This window comes from Pseudophryne corroboree, chromosome 5, assembly GCF_028390025.1.
Source record: "Pseudophryne corroboree isolate aPseCor3 chromosome 5, aPseCor3.hap2, whole genome shotgun sequence".
NCBI lineage: Eukaryota > Metazoa > Chordata > Amphibia > Anura > Myobatrachidae > Pseudophryne > Pseudophryne corroboree.
In genome coordinates, this window is record NC_086448.1 from 50763263 (window position 1) to 50780143 (window position 16881).

The window sequence follows — 16881 nt, forward strand, 5'->3', positions numbered from 1 at the left end:
ATGAAAGTCCAAATTGAGCTGCATGCACGATCGGCATCGAGGGTCGTTAACGACCCGCAGGGCCGCGCATCACTTGTCGTCGTCTGATGTGCACACTTGCCGAGAAAGTAAATGACGTCGCTCAGGAAGGGTGAAAATGAGCCACGTCGTTTATTTTCTCGCCAAGTGTGTATGCACCTTTAGGGTTTAATACAGCTTACGGTCATTAGGTCGACAAGACTTATGTCGACAGTCATTAGGTCGACCACTATTGGTCGACGGGCACTAGGTCGACATGGAAAAAGGTTGACAAGAGTTTTTGACAATTTTTTTATTTTATTTTTTAACTGTTTCATACTTTACAATCCACGTGGACTACGACTGGGAACGGTAACCTGTGCCGAGTGCAGCGAGCCACCTTGCTCGAAGTTCGCTCGCCATGTGAGGGGACACGGGGCACTAATTGGGGTTCCCCGTCACTTTACGAAGAAACTGTCACCAAAAAAAGTTAAAAAGCTCATGTCAACCTTTTTCCATGTCGACCTAATGACAATGTCAAACTAGTCACCCTGTTGACCTAATGCATGTCGACCGTCAGTGGTCGACGTAATGACAGTTTTTTGTTTTTTTAAATATTTGTTTATTCAAATTTTCCATTTACAACAGATAGTAAACATTGTTACAAAGTCAGATATCAAACCATAACAGTGACAAGAAAAGTGAATGGAGAATTGCAATAAGAAGCATCTATTAATAATGGTAATACGTAGCTATAACATCCATCAATAGAACAGGAATAAAAACCCCTGAGGTAAATCAGCAAGATCAAAGATGCAATCAGCGTGATATCTGACCATAGAGAGCATTCGCAGCAAAAGAATACAGACAGAAACATAACCACAAAACAAAAAGAAAAAGACAGACAGACAGAGGGAAAAGGAAAAAAAGGGGGGGGGGGGGGGGGGGGCTAGATCATGTGTAACACATCCCAGCATGTACCAGTGTAAGTGTAGTAGTCCACCTATACCTTCCTAGCACCTCTACGAAGGTTTATAATCATTGAAGACTCTATATATATGTTGTTGAGTAGTTAAGTCAAGAGTGTCAATAAATGGAGCCCATTTAATAGAAAATGACTTAACTCCTATAGATAAGTCCTGGCAAGCATACTTCCTTTCATAATACAAAAGTTGTAAGAGTTTACATTTTACGTCCCCCAATCTAGGAGCAGACTTTTTAATCCAGTGGAGTAATATACATTTTTTACATACTGCAAGTAAGGTAATTAACAATGGTAAAACACATTTTTCATTCCGGCCTAGATACCAGGTTGAAAAATTTATACCTAAACAAGCGGCTGGTTCCGGACAGAGGTGAAGGTGAAACATAACATTGACAAATTGCATAACTTTACACCAAAACTGCCTAATCTTATAGCAGTCCCACATACAGTGCATAAAATCCGCTTTAACTACCGTACATTTACAGCAATAACCAAGTTCATCCTTGACCATATGTCTACGTTGGTATGGGGTGATATATGCCCTGTGTAAGGTACGAATGTGAACCTCTTGTAGATATGCAGATTTTAATATTTTCAAAGAAGAGGAATAAGAGTCAGTCAAATCTCGTAGAGTAGTTAGTAAAGGAATATCCATCCTCCATTTAGACACCAACACCTCCCACTGATTACGGTTATCAAAGGTAAGAAGTAGAGTATACAAATGTTTCACCTTATAATTTGTATGTAAAAGAAAATAAAACAACTTCTCCAAAGAATCAATCTGGGATAATGTGACATTTGGCATGTGTGGTAAGAAAGGGGGTGCTTTCCCTGACAACAAAAAATGACGAACTTGTAAAAACATAAATAGGTGTGTGTTAGAGATCGAAAAACGGCTAGAAATCATATCAAAAGAAAATAAATGGCCACCCGCGTCAAAGACCTTGTAAGATAGATCCAGCCCTTTAGAACGCCATATTTTAAACCATGGATTTGTTAGTGACGGGGAGAAAGAAGGATTACCCCACAAGTGGATGAAAGTCGTAATGTATGGATTACTGTTACAATATTTATTAACAGCAATCCAATCCTTGTAGGTGTCTGCAAATAAAATATGAGTACGCAATTCTGCAGGTATAAGGGAGGGTGGTGACTGTAGAAGGGCACTTTGCGAATATGGAGAGAAAATTTCCAAATCAAGAGAAAGATCCGTGTAATGAGATTTGGTTAATATCCAGGCTTGAATATATCTATAGAAAACAGCGTGTGAGTACATTTTTAGATCGGGATAACCCAACCCACCTTCCTTCCTGGACTTTATAAGCTTAGCCTTAGAAATCCTGGGGCGTTTGTTTTGCCAGAGAAATTTAGAAAAAAGAGCATCTACTCTCTTTATGTCTGAATGTACTAAAGCAATTGGGAGCATCTGCATGCAGTAAAACAACTTAGGAAAAAGAATCGAATGTATAACAGTTAGACGACCAAGAAGGGAGAGGGGAAGATCCTTCCACGCCTCAAGTTTCGTAGCGAGCTTATTAATTATGGGTTGGAAATTTGCCGAATACAGTCGTTTTAAATCAGAACAAATTTGTATGCCCAGATATTTAATCTGGGATGATGAAACTGAAAAGGGGACAGTGGGATCATTCAAGAAGTCAGAGGGGACCGCCCCCAGAGGCAGAATCTCAGATTTGGACATATTAATCCGATATCCAGAGACTATTCCAAAAGAGCGAAGCAAGTGTAATAAAGCTGGCAAAGAACGCCGAGGGTTAGATAGAAAGATAAGAGTATCATCCGCAAACAAGCTCACCGTCAATTCCTCAGCCCCCACTCCTATTCCCGTTAATAAAGGGGACGATCGTATAGCCACCGCCAAAGGTTCTATTGCAATGGCGAACAAAAGAGGCGACAAAGGACAACCTTGTCTCGTACCTCTACGGAGGGTAAAGGCAGAAGAGAAGAGCCCATTACACACTACCTGGGATTTGGGCTTGGAGTAAAATAAACAAAGAATTTTAATAAATTGAGTAGGGAAGCCAAATTTTTCTACGGTACGAAACAAGTGAGGCCATAACACAAGGTCAAAGGCCTTTTCCGCATCTAACGTAATTAAAATTGAGGGGGAAGAAGATGGGGGATCAGCAGTAGCCTGTTTGTTCGCAGCAAGGACTCTCCGCACGTTCACCACCGAATGCCTCTCAGTAATGAATCCAGTTTGGTCTTTATGAATTATAAATGGTAAAATAGGCTTCAGTCTTTCAGCCAAAATTTTTGTAACAAGTTTATAATCAGAATTTAACAATGAAATAGGTCTGTAGGATCCTGGAAGAGCAAGATTCCTGCCAGCCTTTGGTAAAATTTTAATAAAGGCACCCGAGAAGTAAAGGGGGAGACTCCCTGCGCTAATTATATGATTAAAACAGGCAGCTAAGGGATGGGCAATGTGAGAATCTAATAGCCTATAAAATTCATTAGTATAGCCATCAGGACCCGGGGATTTGGCTAGCTTCAGCTGCTTAATGGCTGAAAGGACTTCTGCAGTGGTGATTGGTGCAGTAAGTGGTGAACAGAAAGAGTCAGGGAGCTGAGGAAGTGGTAGCGAGTCCCAGTAAGCAGAAGAAGAGTGAGAAGAAGAGGAAAGAGAAGGATCAGTGACAGTAGGAGAAGAAGTTTGTTCAGCAGTTTCAAATGGAGTCGAATAATGGGATTCATAAAAGGATTCCATAACCTCTGTAATTTGTAAGTCTCAAGTAGTGAGAGATCCATTCGCCTTTAACAGAGGATGAACCACGGACTGACCTCTCGATCCCTGTAATAAGTTAGTCAAAAGCCGTCCGGTCTTATTTCCAAATTTATAAAACTTGGAGTTAACTTGAAAAAGATAGTTGTCCCCACTCATCTGTAATAACTCACTAAAGTGCAATTTAGCTGAAAGATAGTTAGTTTTATGCTCTGGGAAAGGAGATAACTTATAAGTTTGAAAAGCACTAGAAAGAGCAGATTGCAGTTCAAGATAAGAGGCATTACGTTGTTTTTTTAAGGAAGGAAGTATAAGCAATTAATTTACCTCTAATTACGGTCTTAGCAGCCAGCCAAAAAACTGTGGGATTAGAGCTTGCATATGTTGTATTATTCATTTGAAATTCTTTCCACCAAGTCTCCAATTGAGACTTCAAATTTTGTGAGTGCAATAAGCGGGAAGGAAATTTCCAATGGGGAACAGAGCCCTCTGACCTCCCGAAGCTCCGCACCATCCAAACCAAACCATGACCCGCTATCACTGGGGATTCCATATCAACCGAGGCTATTTTGGGAAATAGCGGTTCAGCTACCAAAATAGAGTCAATTCTAGACCACGTATTATGGGTCAGAGAAAGACAAGAATATTCTCTTTCTGTGGGATGTGTAGCCCTCCAAGTGTCAATTAAATTAAGTGACTTAATAAAAAATGGCATGCCAATCTTTGGCAGAGTCAGCTCACGCTTCGGGGGAGGAGTCCTGTCCAGGAAGGAAGATGAGAGTAAGTTAAAGTCACCGCAGACTATTAACGAGCTGGGATCCAAGATATGTAATCTCGCAATCAGTGAGGTAAAAAAGGGTTTACTGTACATATTTGGCGCATAAACATTGCATAAATGAAAAGCCGTACCCCGGAATTTAAGCTTAAGTATTAAGAAACGACCTTCCGCATCTGAGGCCATATGTGATACCAAAACATTCAGAGATTTCTTAGCCATCACCGCCACTCCCCGAGATTTAGTATTATGGGAAGCAGAACCTAATACCACCCATCCCATCATATTCAATTTTTTAACCTCCTCAGGCATCAGATGAGTTTCTTGAAGGCAAATGAAATCTATTGCATGTTTATTTAAATAAGTCAGCAAACGCCGACGTTTAGCAAGAGTATGAATGCCCTGGACATTAAGTGACCCAACCTTAAGAGACATAGGGGTATATGCAATTGCGGTCGAATTCCCGAAATTGTCGAAAAACTGGACTTTTTCGCCAAAAAAAAAAAAATCGATAATGCAATTCAGTACTTTCCGTCAAAAAAACGGACTTTCAAAATTCGACTTTTTGAAATTCGACATTTGTCAAATTCGACTTTTCTGCAATGGTACAAATGCGGCAATTCGACAAAAGTATATTCAATTGAAGTTTGGAAATTCGACAACAGTGCTTTTAGACAGTAAATTCGTCATTTTCAATCCGCCACACTTTGGTGGGTGAATCTAATAAAAAAAAATTAAAACATGTTTTTTTTGGTGTTTTTTTTATTGGTAATAGCATATCTATTTATATTAGAAGGGATTAGGTAACTTGGTTTGTCTTTTTGGGAGGCACAAGTATTATTTATATATTTTAAAAAAAATATATATATATATATTTATTTATTTTTTAAATGGAATGGTAAAATCCCGGAAAAAAAATGGCGTGGGGTCCCCCCTCCAAAGCACAACCAGCCTCGGGCTCTTCGAGCCGGTCCTGGTTCTAAAAATACAGGGAAAAAATGGACAGGGGATCCCCCGTATTTTTAAAACCAGCACCGGGCTCTGCGCCTGGTGCTGGTGCAAAAAATACGGGGGACTAAAAGAGTAGGGGTCCCCCGTATTTTTTACACCAGCATCGGGCTCCACTAGCTGGACAGATAATGCCACAGCCGGGGGTCACTTTTATACAGCGCCCTGCGGCCGTGGCATTAAATATCCAACTAGTCACCCCTGGCCGGGGTACCCTGGGGGAGTGGGGACCCTTTCAATCAAGGGGTCCCCCCCCAGCCACCCAAGGGCCAGGGGTGAAGCCCGAGGCTGTCCCCCCCATCCAAGGGCTGCGGATGGGAGGCTGATAGCCTTGAGAAAATGTTAAGAATATTGTTTTTTCCAGTAGTACTACAAGTCCCAGCAAGCCTCCCCCGCAAGCTGGTACTTGGAGAACCACAAGTACCAGCATGCGGGAGAAAAACGGGCCCGCTGGTACCTGTAGTACTACTGGAAAAAAATACCCAAATAAAAACAGGAGACACACACCTTGAGAGTAAAACTTTATTGCACACCTGCCGACACACACATACTTACCTATGTTGACCCGCCGACTGCCACGTCTCCTGATCCGACGATCCGGGGTACCTGTGAATCAAATTATACTCGCCTCAATCCAGTGTCCAGATATAAATCCTCGTACTTGGCAAAACAAATACACGAACACCCGATCCAGCGGACTGAAAGGGGTCCCATGTTTACACATGAGACCCCTTTCCCCTAATGCCTAATGACTGCTGTCACCGAGGTCCCTTCAGCCAATCAGGAAGCGCTACTTCGTTGCACTCACCTGATTGGCTGTATGCGCGTGTGACCTCAGACAGCGCCTCGCAAAGCCTCTCCATTATACTCAATGGTGGGAACTTTGCATCAGCGGTGAGGTCACCCGCGGTCAGCGGCTGACCGCGGGTAACCCCACCGCTACCCGCAAAGTTCCCACCATTGAAAGTAATGGAGAGGCTTTGCGATGCGCTGTCTGAGGTCACACGCGCATACAGCCAAAAAGGTGAGTGCAACGAAGTAGCGCTTCCTGATTGGCTGAAGGGACCTCGGTGACAGCAGTCACGTGGGGTCCCGGCATTCGGGGAAAGGGGTCTCATGTGTAAACATGGGACCCTTTCAGTCCGCTGGATCGGGTGTTCGTGTATTTGTTTTGCCAAGTACGAGGATTTATATCTGGACACTGGATTGAGGTGAGTATAATTTGATTCACAGGTACCCCGGATCGTCGGATCAGGAAACGTGGCAGTCGGCGGGTCAACATAGGTAAGTATGTGTGTGTCGGCAGGTGTGCAATAAAGTTTTACTCTCAAGGTGTGTGTCTCCTGTTTTTATTTGGGTATTTTTTTTCCAGTAGTACTACAGGTACCAGCGGGCCCGTTTTTCTCCCGCATGCTGGTACTTGTGGTTCTCCAAGTACCAGCTTGTGGGGGAGGCTTGCTGGGACTTGTAGTACTACTGAAAAAAAAACAATATTCTTAACATTTTCTCAAGGCTATCCGCCTCCCATCCGCAGCCCTTGCATGGGGGGGACAGCCTCGGGCTTCACCCCTGGCCCTTGGGTGGCTGGGGGGGGGACCCCTTGATTGAAGGGGTCCCCACTCCCCCAGGGTACCCCGGCCAGGGGTGACTAGTTGGATATTTAATGCCACGGCCGCAGGGCGCTGTATAAAAGTGACCCCCGGCTGTGGCATTATCTGTCCAGCTAGTGGAGCCCGATGCTGGTGTAAAAAATACGGGGGACCCCTACTCTTTTTGTCCCCCCAGGCGCAGAGCCCGGTGCTGGTTTTAAAAATACGGGGGATCCCCTGTCCATTTTCCCCCCGGATTTTTAGAACCAGGACCAGCTCGAAGAGCCCGAGGCTGGTTATGCTTTGGAGGGGGGACCCCACGCCATTTTTTCCCGTGTTTTTTCCCGTTTTTAAAAAAACGGAACAAAATTGGTCAAATCGGCCGTTTTGCGTCTGCGGGACTGTCGAATCCGTTTTTTATTGCATATGGTCAATTTCGGCACCCACTTGCCGAAATTAGACTGTCGAATTGAAAAACGGCCGAAAAATTGCCGCGATTCGCAGCTAATTGCATATACCCCATAGTCACAAAAAGAGATAATAACTACACTAAACACCAGAAATTGTAAACCTAATCTAGGAGGGAGTGGGGAGGGAACACACAAGAGGGAATAACAGACAGTAAAAAAAAAAAAAAACACAAATAAAAAACACACAAAAACAAAACCACCATGAGCATCCTCCTTATAGACTTCCAGTAAGAATTCAGCCTTCGTACAACCAGTGTCCCAAACACCGAATTCTGCAATAGCGACATAAAGAAGAAAACACCCCGGCACGGCCTCCGCCCAAGACACCGGCCAACATAATAATTAACCAGAAATCCCTGATAAATCAGGGTGTAAATTTAAGCAAGCATAAACATAGCAAAGTAGTGTATCACTCAGAACTAAATACTGAGAGCAACTATAAAATCTAAACAAATGAGCAATACAGTACAATAATGGAATATATCCCAGGGAACATTTATCTTTAGAACTAGAACAGCGCTGCTTGTCTCAGTCATCCGGAGCCCGAGATAAATCCATAGTGCTTCTCCCATCAGCTTCCTCGAGAAATGCCTCCGCATCAGCAGGTGTGGTAAACTTAGAGAACTCCGATCCAGTATAAATGCGCAATCGCGCCGGGAATAACATCATGAATTTTCGATTGGTTTTAACAAGTGTAGAACAGATTGGGGAGAAGGCACGTCTCAGTCTAGAAAGTTCAGCAGAAAAGTCTTGGAAAATACGCAAAGAGTGTCCCTCCCATAAAATAGGATTATGTTTGCAAGACGCCCTCCAAATAGCCAAGGCATGGAGATAGTTCAAAGTCTTGAAAATAACCACTTTTGGACGCTGAGATGAGTTCCTGGCCAGATCTCCTAAACGATGCACCCTCTCAATTACAATATCAGCGCAGTCCCTTTCTATCTGTAATATTGCAGGGAGTGTAGTACGGACAAAGTGCTCCAGAGAAGCCCCCTTCAACGTTTCAGGCAGTCCCATAATTCCTAAATGATTTCTTCTGGTTCTATTTTCGATACTATCTAACTTTTCAGCCAGCCGTTTATTCTCAAGAACCAAAGCAGAGACAGATTTCTGCAGCCACACCACATAATCCGTATTATCACTGATGTGCTGCTCAGCTGCAGACATCCTGCCAGCCAAATGTTGTCTCTGTGTCGTAATATCCACCACTGCTTTTTGTAGCAAAGGTGCCATGGCGGCTTGAATCGCTAATACCATGCCCTCATATGACGAGGAATGAGTAGGCATAGCAGACATGGACTCCCCCGTAGCAATAGCAGGGTCAGCAATCGGCTTTTTACTAACCGGAGTTCCAGGAGCCATATCAGCGTCAGGCGCCATATTGTATTCCCCCCTGCGTTTCTCCTGTCTCGGTGGCTGCGGCGGAGGGAGTGATTTCGGAACGGCTGGTGACGCCTGAAACTTCTCCATTGTCTCCTCTGTCCTCCGGGGAGACCGGGAACGATGTTTCCCTGAGGCTGGCAGCGTGCTTGCGGTAAAGGGCAGGTGTGCAGAGCGGAGCCGAGGGGAGAAGCCGCTCACTCTCCCATGCCGGAACCGGAAGTCGCCGACGTAATAACTGTTGACCTAAATCTTGTCAACCTAATGACCCATACCCGTTTAATACACAGACAAAAATGCAATGAGTGATGGGACAATAACCGTAGAGAGGTGGTTGTCTGTTTATCGACCACAGATAAATATTATTGTCTGGCATAAATGCACATAGGTACTATCACTGGACACCTACCTGTAAGTGTAAGCATAGAATCTTTTATATTTCAGGCCTCAGAGCTCATTGAGAAAAGGAGGACGCCTTCACTTCCACCGAAAAGGCAAAACTGCAATAATGTACAAAGCAGGTAACGTTCAATGACACCTTTAACCTTAATAACACAGCAATATAAATGTGAGCTTGCAGGAGAGGAAAGTAATCATGGCTGTAAAGTCAGCCTCAGAGACCAGAGGGAAGAGTTGTCCTTGTATGGGAGAGAGGTCTCGGTATTTATACTGCTGCTGTATAATGTCAGGCACCAAAAGCCAGCGAATGCGTAATCACCACCACTAATACAGTATGGTGGTCATTCCAAGTTGTTCGCTAGCTGCATTCGTTCGCTGTGCAGCGATCAGGCAAAAAAATGGCACTTCTGCGCATGCGTATGCGGCGCAATGCGCACGCGTGGCGTACAATTACAACGAACGATGCCGTTTTACACAGGGTCTAGCGATGCTTTTCAGCCGCACAGGCAGCCGCAGAGTGATTGACATGAAGTAGGCGTTTCTGGGTGTCTACTGACCGTTTTCAGAGAGTGATCGGAAAAACGCAGGCGTGGCTGGGCGAACGCAGGGCATGTTCGTGACGTCAAATCAGAAACTGAATAGTCTGAAGTGATCACAAGCGCTGAGTGGGTCTGGAGCTACTCTGAAACTGCACAACATTATTTTGTAGCCGCTCTGCGATCTCTTCGTTCGCACTTCTGCTAAGCTAAAATACACTCCCAGTGGGAGGCGGCATAGCGTTTGCATGGCTGCTAAAAACTGCTAGCGAGCAATCAACTCGGAATGACCCCCTATGCCTGTAGAACATACAATGTATAGGAGCTCTTCCTGAAATGTGTACTTATCTATTTAGTGTTGTATAGCTGCTGCGTAACAATATATATACTGAGTATAACAGGTGTGGATCATTGGGTCGACAGTCACCAGGTCGACCACTATTGGTAGACAGTGACTAGGTCGACACCTGAAATATGACGACTTGTTCATTATGTCGACATGGAAAAAGGTTGACATGAGTTTTTTTAAGTTTTTTTGGTGTTGTTTTCTTCGTAGAGTGACTGGTAACCCCCAATTAGTGCACCGTGTCCCCTTGCATGGCGCACTGCGCGCCAATCATGGTCCACGTGGATTGTAAAGTATGAAAAAGTAAAAAAAAAAAAAAAATATGGGAAAAACTCATGTAGACATTTTTCCATGTTGACCTTGCGACCATGTCGATCTACAGATGGAACCCTCCTCATCTATTACTTTAATAGGATTAACTGAGCCAGGGCAGTCAGACTTAATCCCCTGCTGTATTGTTCTCTCTTTATTGTATTGCAGCTGAGAACAATAGATGAAAGGTTTATGCTAATAAGCCTTGGTGCACCTAGGTGCAGCAGAGAAGACTAGATGAACGAGGCTCCATCTGTATAGACCATGTCGACCAATAGTGGTCGACCTAATTATTATTATTATTATTAACAGGTTACTACTGCGTATTCGTGTGCACTGCAATGCGCAGGCACGTCGTACGGCTACAAAGCAGATCGTTGCTGAGCGATGGATTTAATGAGAATCCATTCGCACAGCCAATCGCAAGGAGATTGACAGGAAGAGGGCGTTTGTGGGTGTCAACTGACCGTTTTCTGGGAGTAGTGCAGCGATTGCTGGCGTGTCAGGCGTTTGGGGGTGTATGTCTGACGTCAATTCTGGGACCTGCATCGCTGGATTCATCGCACAGGTTAAGTAACTCTTTCCCTGGTCTTGTTCTACACAAAACTTTTTTTGCAAAAATACACTCCCCCATAGGCGGCGTCTAGTTGATCACACTGACTGCAAAAAGTTGCAGCGTGCGATCAACTCGGAATGACCCCCAAAGAGCACCACAAGTCTCAATACATAATACAGCTAAGATGTAAGTAGTGAGGGAGTGATCATCGTACTACTTGGGGCTGGTGGCCATAGATGGAGATGAGCCTTTACCAGCAGGAGAAGAAGCTGGTAAAGATGGTCGCTGAGTAGGGGAGCTGTGCGTGAAATGTGTCGAGAAGAGGGCTTAGATTACAAGAGGAAAGAGGGCCCTGCTCTGAAGAGCTAACAATCTAGTGGGAAGGGGAGACAGACAGAGGACATGAGGTGCAAGCAAGCGGGAGGTAAACTGATGGCGGTATGTAAGCAAAGCCGAGATGTTCAAGGCATGAGGCAGGGGAATGGAGTAACAGCCTCAGGACTGGGTTATGCATCGAGAGGGTATGCTTTGATGAATAGGTGGGTTTTTAGTGCCCGTTTGAAGTTTTGCAAGGTCGGGGAGAGTCTAATGGTGCAGGAGAGTGCGTTCCACTGAAGGGGTGCAGCACGGCCATAGTCTTGAACTCGAGCATGGGAAGCAGTGACTAGGGCAGAGGAGAGGCGTCGGTCAATGGCCGACCATAGGGGGCGGGAGGGAATATGAAGGGAGAGGAGGTTAGAGATGTAGGGAGCAGTGGAATTAGAGATGGCCTTGTATGTGAGGGTGAGGAGTTTGAAGAGGATCCTGTAGGGGAATGGCAGCCAGTGTACATTTTGTCGAAGGGGAGTGGAGCGGTGGGAGAGGAAGATAAGCCTAGCTGCGGAGTTCAGGACAAATTGGAGGGGAGCAAGATGGGAGCAAGCGGGCTAAGTGCCGACCTAAGTGCTATCGACCTAAAGATCGGATACCATTCTAATGATCACCGGGTTAGTAGTTAGTTGGGCCACCCTTGGCCCTTCATACAGCATGATTTCTTCTAGGCTTAGATTCTGTTAACTGTCCACACAAATCAGAGGGCCCAGCCACGCCCATGGAGAAATGCCCCATACAGTCACATGGTACTCGCCACCCTGTAGCGTCATGACGATGCAAGAAGGCTCCTTGCTTTCATGCTGTGGTCTCAGCTGCAATACAATACAGAGACAACAATACAGCAGAGGATTAAGTCCGACTGCCCTGGTTCAGTTAATCCTATTAAAGGCCAAGATGAGGAGGGCTCCATCTGTAACTCGCACATCTGCAGTTAGCAGGGTATGCGGTTAGCATACCGATCGCCGGTATCCCGGCGGTCACAATACAGACACACATTTTGCACCTTGAAAAAGACCCCAGCTCGGGGTGGAAACGCGTTGGTGAGATCCAGGGAGGTGACCACGGGTTTGCAGTGGAGTGGAGATACGGTTGGAACATCATTTGACCGACTACTGGGGGAAATCCGGAATCCCTGCAGTTAAATCTCTATGCCTATTCAGAACTGTTTAACCGCAGTTCTGGAACATCCGGTAATTACCCACTGCACCTGTTAACACTCCAGGATTTGTGCTATTATTTTATTTGCTTTATTGTTGTGTGAAAATAAATGGTGTTATGCTATATACATCTTTTTTCTTCCACATGATTTACTATGAGGACGAATAGATAAGGAATACGTCAGATCTTGAACGTCTAAACACAAGCGCTGGTTAAGTTTTATTCTCCATTCTTTATATATATACCGGGATCCCGACGGGGGCACCATACCGCCGCCGGTATACCGGTGAGGTAGGTGATTCCCCCTCTTTGGGTGTCCACGACACCCATAGAGGGAGAATAGAACCTGTGGTGAGTGAAGCTTGCCGCCGAGCCCGCAAAGTGGCGAGTGCAGCGAGCCTGCAAAGGGCTTAGTTGTGCTCGCCCACCTGCCGGCATTCCACCGCTTGGGATGCCGATGTCGGTATACTGACATTCAGCATCCCGTGCGGCGGTAAATCATACCGAATCTTTTAGCAGACTTGAATCGGTCTACAGGAATAGAAAAAGAACCATTGTATTACAGGGAATTGATGCTTTGTAGTTAGTAAGACCTCCTATGAATCTGGCCGGGGAGGGTTAAGTGTGGTCATCCATTGCTGTCCTGGTTAAGGATATTGCTTTAATTCCTCCATTTCCCAATGATTTTCTCATAGTATTTTCCACAGCAAAGTTTAATTGCCATCCTGCATTAGCAGCTCCCAATATCTTAATATACACATCTACCTAAAGTCCGATTTGCCACTAATTTGCGGCTGTATTTATAATGGACGGTCTCAGCAAATGAGTATGAAGATGTCTGTAGCTCTTGTGATGGGAAAGAGGTTTTTTCCCCCCACTAGTCTCTTTGGTGTTATAGAGGCACATTGATCATGGTGAAAATAACAAACAAAATTCGGAAATCGAAATTTAAGTTCCCCTTAAATGTATCGAGCTCCACCGCATTAATCTCTTGGAAATCAACGGTGCAGCTTTCACTTGCCTTCCTTTTCCGCTGCTCCCATCTTTATAATGGGACCTGTGGTCTTCTGAAACGTATCAAGATCCGAAGGTATTTCTTGTTCACGTAAGCTAACTCAGTGGTTAAGTGGCGTTAGCATATGTTATACAATGATAATCCCTTCCCAGTGTCTCAACCTCCCTCCCTCACCTGCTCACCCACGTGCTTCCCCCGCACACCACAGCCGTCTCACCCGCCCTGTCATGTCTGATAGTTTTGTGAACCCGGCGTATCTGTGAAGTCTGTGCAGATAACTGGATCACTATGTGTATAATTGGCTGGTCTGTGGGAAACAGTGTGATGAAGAGGTAAGGTGCAATCCTTGACCGGGACTCGAACCCAGGCCTCGGCAGAGGGAGCCGTATCCTGACCACTGGAACACCAGGGACTTAGTGTTGATAACAGGATGGTGACTCTATTGGTGAGAATGAACTGGATTAATGATCAACGGGCTTCGGCTGGTGATACGATGCTGGGCCGGACTGGCTATCGACTGAGGATAAAGTGGACCAGACTGGCTATCGGCTGAGGATAAACCGGGCCGGACTGGCTACCGCTTGAGGATAAGCTGAACCGGACTGGTTACCGGAGCACTATGAACCGAGTTTATTACTAGTGTAACTGAGAACTGGACTGGTTACCAGCGTGCCTGAATCAGGCTGGTTACTGGAGCACTATGGACCGGGCTGGGTAGCGGTAGAACTTGTACACTCACTGTGAACTGGACTTGAGAGCAACTGAACTAGATAGTAAAAGCACAGAGGCTTGCAGGTACTAAGGTAATAAGTGTAACCTCTAGAGAGCTCAGCTACTTGGCTCACACTGAACTGTGTTACTCAAGGAACTGGCAGCTTCTGAAACTCAGGTCTCTCTACTTGTACCTCTTGGTCCTTGGTGAATAGAGTCAGGTGATTCAGGGAGTCTCAGGCTGGCACAGGATTGGATAGCTCTTGGTCAGATGAATAGACCCTGTCACATCAGTACTCCAGGTTAGGCTCTGATGTGGAGTGAGACCTAGCAGGCTGGAAAAACACTGAAGCCTAAACTTCTAAAATGAACAGAGGATGCTGGCTTTTAGGCCCAAACACCAGAGAGCTGAGCACAGTGGAGAATCAAATGCTGCACACAGGATCCTACTGATTACAGAGGAATTCCTACTCAGGTGGCTAATCAAGAGTAAGCAACACAGATTGCAGTCTACATGCTGAGCTGAAGCAGATGCAGGTTACAGGATATGCTGAGGTAAGCCACAGAACATGAGACATACAGTCAGAGTCATGACAGTACCCCCCTCTTCAAGAGTGGACTCCAGACACCCATTTTGAATCTTAGAGGAACTTGAAAATTTCATACAGAAAAACGTAAGGCCTTCATCTATGCCTCTTCTTCTTATGGGAACATCTGGATTTGACCATGGAGAGCGGAATTTCCTGTACAGAAAAAACTTCCTCAGAAAACAAAGGACCTCCCAGGAAAGGAGTAGCATTATAAACTGGATCAAATTCAGAGTCTGAGTCCAAGTCTAATGGAAGATATGAATCTCCCTTACTGGGAACTTGATTAACTGGAGAATCCTGGAAGTAACATAAAGCGGAAGATCCACCACGTATTATAAGATCTGCAGAACCGGAGGTTTGAGAAATGTCCGAAGACTTCAAATTCTGAATGACCAATGAAGCCGGAAGACCAGAATACTTAGTAGATACACAGTATGGAGATGACAGAGAAGTGCACTGGAGTTTTAAATTCTTTAGCGGAGAACTTAGTATCAGGCTAGGAGTGACTCCTAGATGACCAGTTTTAATGATCAGATTCTTACAGGAGGAGATACTGTACTTGTATTATCCTTGGAAGGACAGCACAAACTTTCTTTTGTAGCAGACGGTTGTAGTTTGAATGAAGAAGAACTGGAATTCTTTTTGGAGCACAATTTCTTAGTAGAGTCGGATTTCGAGGGTTTAGGACTAAATTCTTTAATCACTGCATTACTAAGAGTCTGTAAATCATGGAGCACAGGATCATTACTCTCAAAAAACGTGTTAGCCCACTCCAAAGTTCTTCCTCTGAATCCCAGAAACAGATATTGGTGGTCATTCCGAGTTGATCGCAGCTGTGCTAAATTTAGCACAGCTACGATCAGGCACTCAGACATGCGGGGGGATGCCCATCACAGGACTAGTCTGCCCCGCTTGTCAGTGCTGTCCCCCCCCCCCTCCCCCTTCCCTGCAGAAATGCAAAAGCATCGCACAGCGGCGATGCTTTTGCATTTGAGGAGTAAAATTTCCTCCTGGATAGAGACGCTAGTAATTTTCCCTGAAGCTGCGACACTCACATCTGTGACTGAGGCAAACAACTCTGTGTTAGGTGCCGCGGTCCGCGGCGCCGCTCGGTCTGCTTCCGAGCGACGCTCACGACCGCCGCACCTCCCTCCCTGCCCGCCCGGCGCCTAGCAACACCAGGACGCCGTGCGTACTGTAGCCGCCGGGTCCCTGGCAACGCTAGGACGCCGGGCGTCCTCAGCCGCTGGGTCCATAGCAACGGGGACGCCATTGGCGGACCGCGTTCCCCGTTGCCAGATAGGATTGATTAGTTGCTCGTGCAGCAGGGCAGCTGCACGGCAACTAGTAATTAGGGGGCTGGTCTTGCTGGCCCTCCTGTCATTGGCCAGCAGGGTCTTTTTATGGGAGCCAGCAAACTGCAGCCTCGCCGGTGATAGCTTCCTGTATGCTGTTCCTGCCTTGCAACGTCTGTTCCTGGTCAGCTGTATCTGGTCGATCCTGCTCCCTGTGCTCCTGAGTTCTGGAGTTCTGAAGCCGGTCCTGGGAATCCTTCCTGTCCAAGTGAACCTGTTGCAGTCATCTGGGGGTTCTCGCTTGTTGGGGTTCTCTCCCGGTTTCGTGAGTAGCGGCTTCTGCCGCGTGTTGCGGCCTAGGCCGCTTAGTCCTTGTGTTAATTTTGTATTGGTGGTTTTTGCGGAGGTTTCCGCTTTTCACTGTCCTCCCCGGAACTCGGCGGTGCCGTGTGGGGGAGTGGACAGTGGTATCTTTTGTTGTTCTTTTCCTTTGGCGGTGTGCCGCACATATATTTAGTTTTAGGGTAGTTAGTAGCCCCGAGCTTTCTGTTTGCTTTAGTTAGAGGTCCCCTTGTTATTATCCTGTCTCGGTTCACGCCTTGTCTCACTCTAAGACCTGGGGACATCGGAGTTGGGCAGACCTA

The 16881-nt window shown here is 45.8% G+C and overlaps 1 protein-coding gene across 3 annotated transcripts in view; it reads left to right on the plus strand.

Annotated features, from left to right (window-relative positions):
* Positions 1–16881, plus strand: part of DNAAF11 (dynein axonemal assembly factor 11) — a 238155-nt gene that overhangs the window by 178548 nt on the left and 42726 nt on the right. For all 3 annotated transcript variants that reach the window (XM_063921265.1, XM_063921263.1, XM_063921264.1), the window contains exon 11: positions 9392–9468. In XM_063921265.1, the coding sequence (XP_063777335.1) occupies positions 9392–9468 (77 nt within the window). The remainder of the gene's footprint in view (positions 1–9391; positions 9469–16881) is intronic.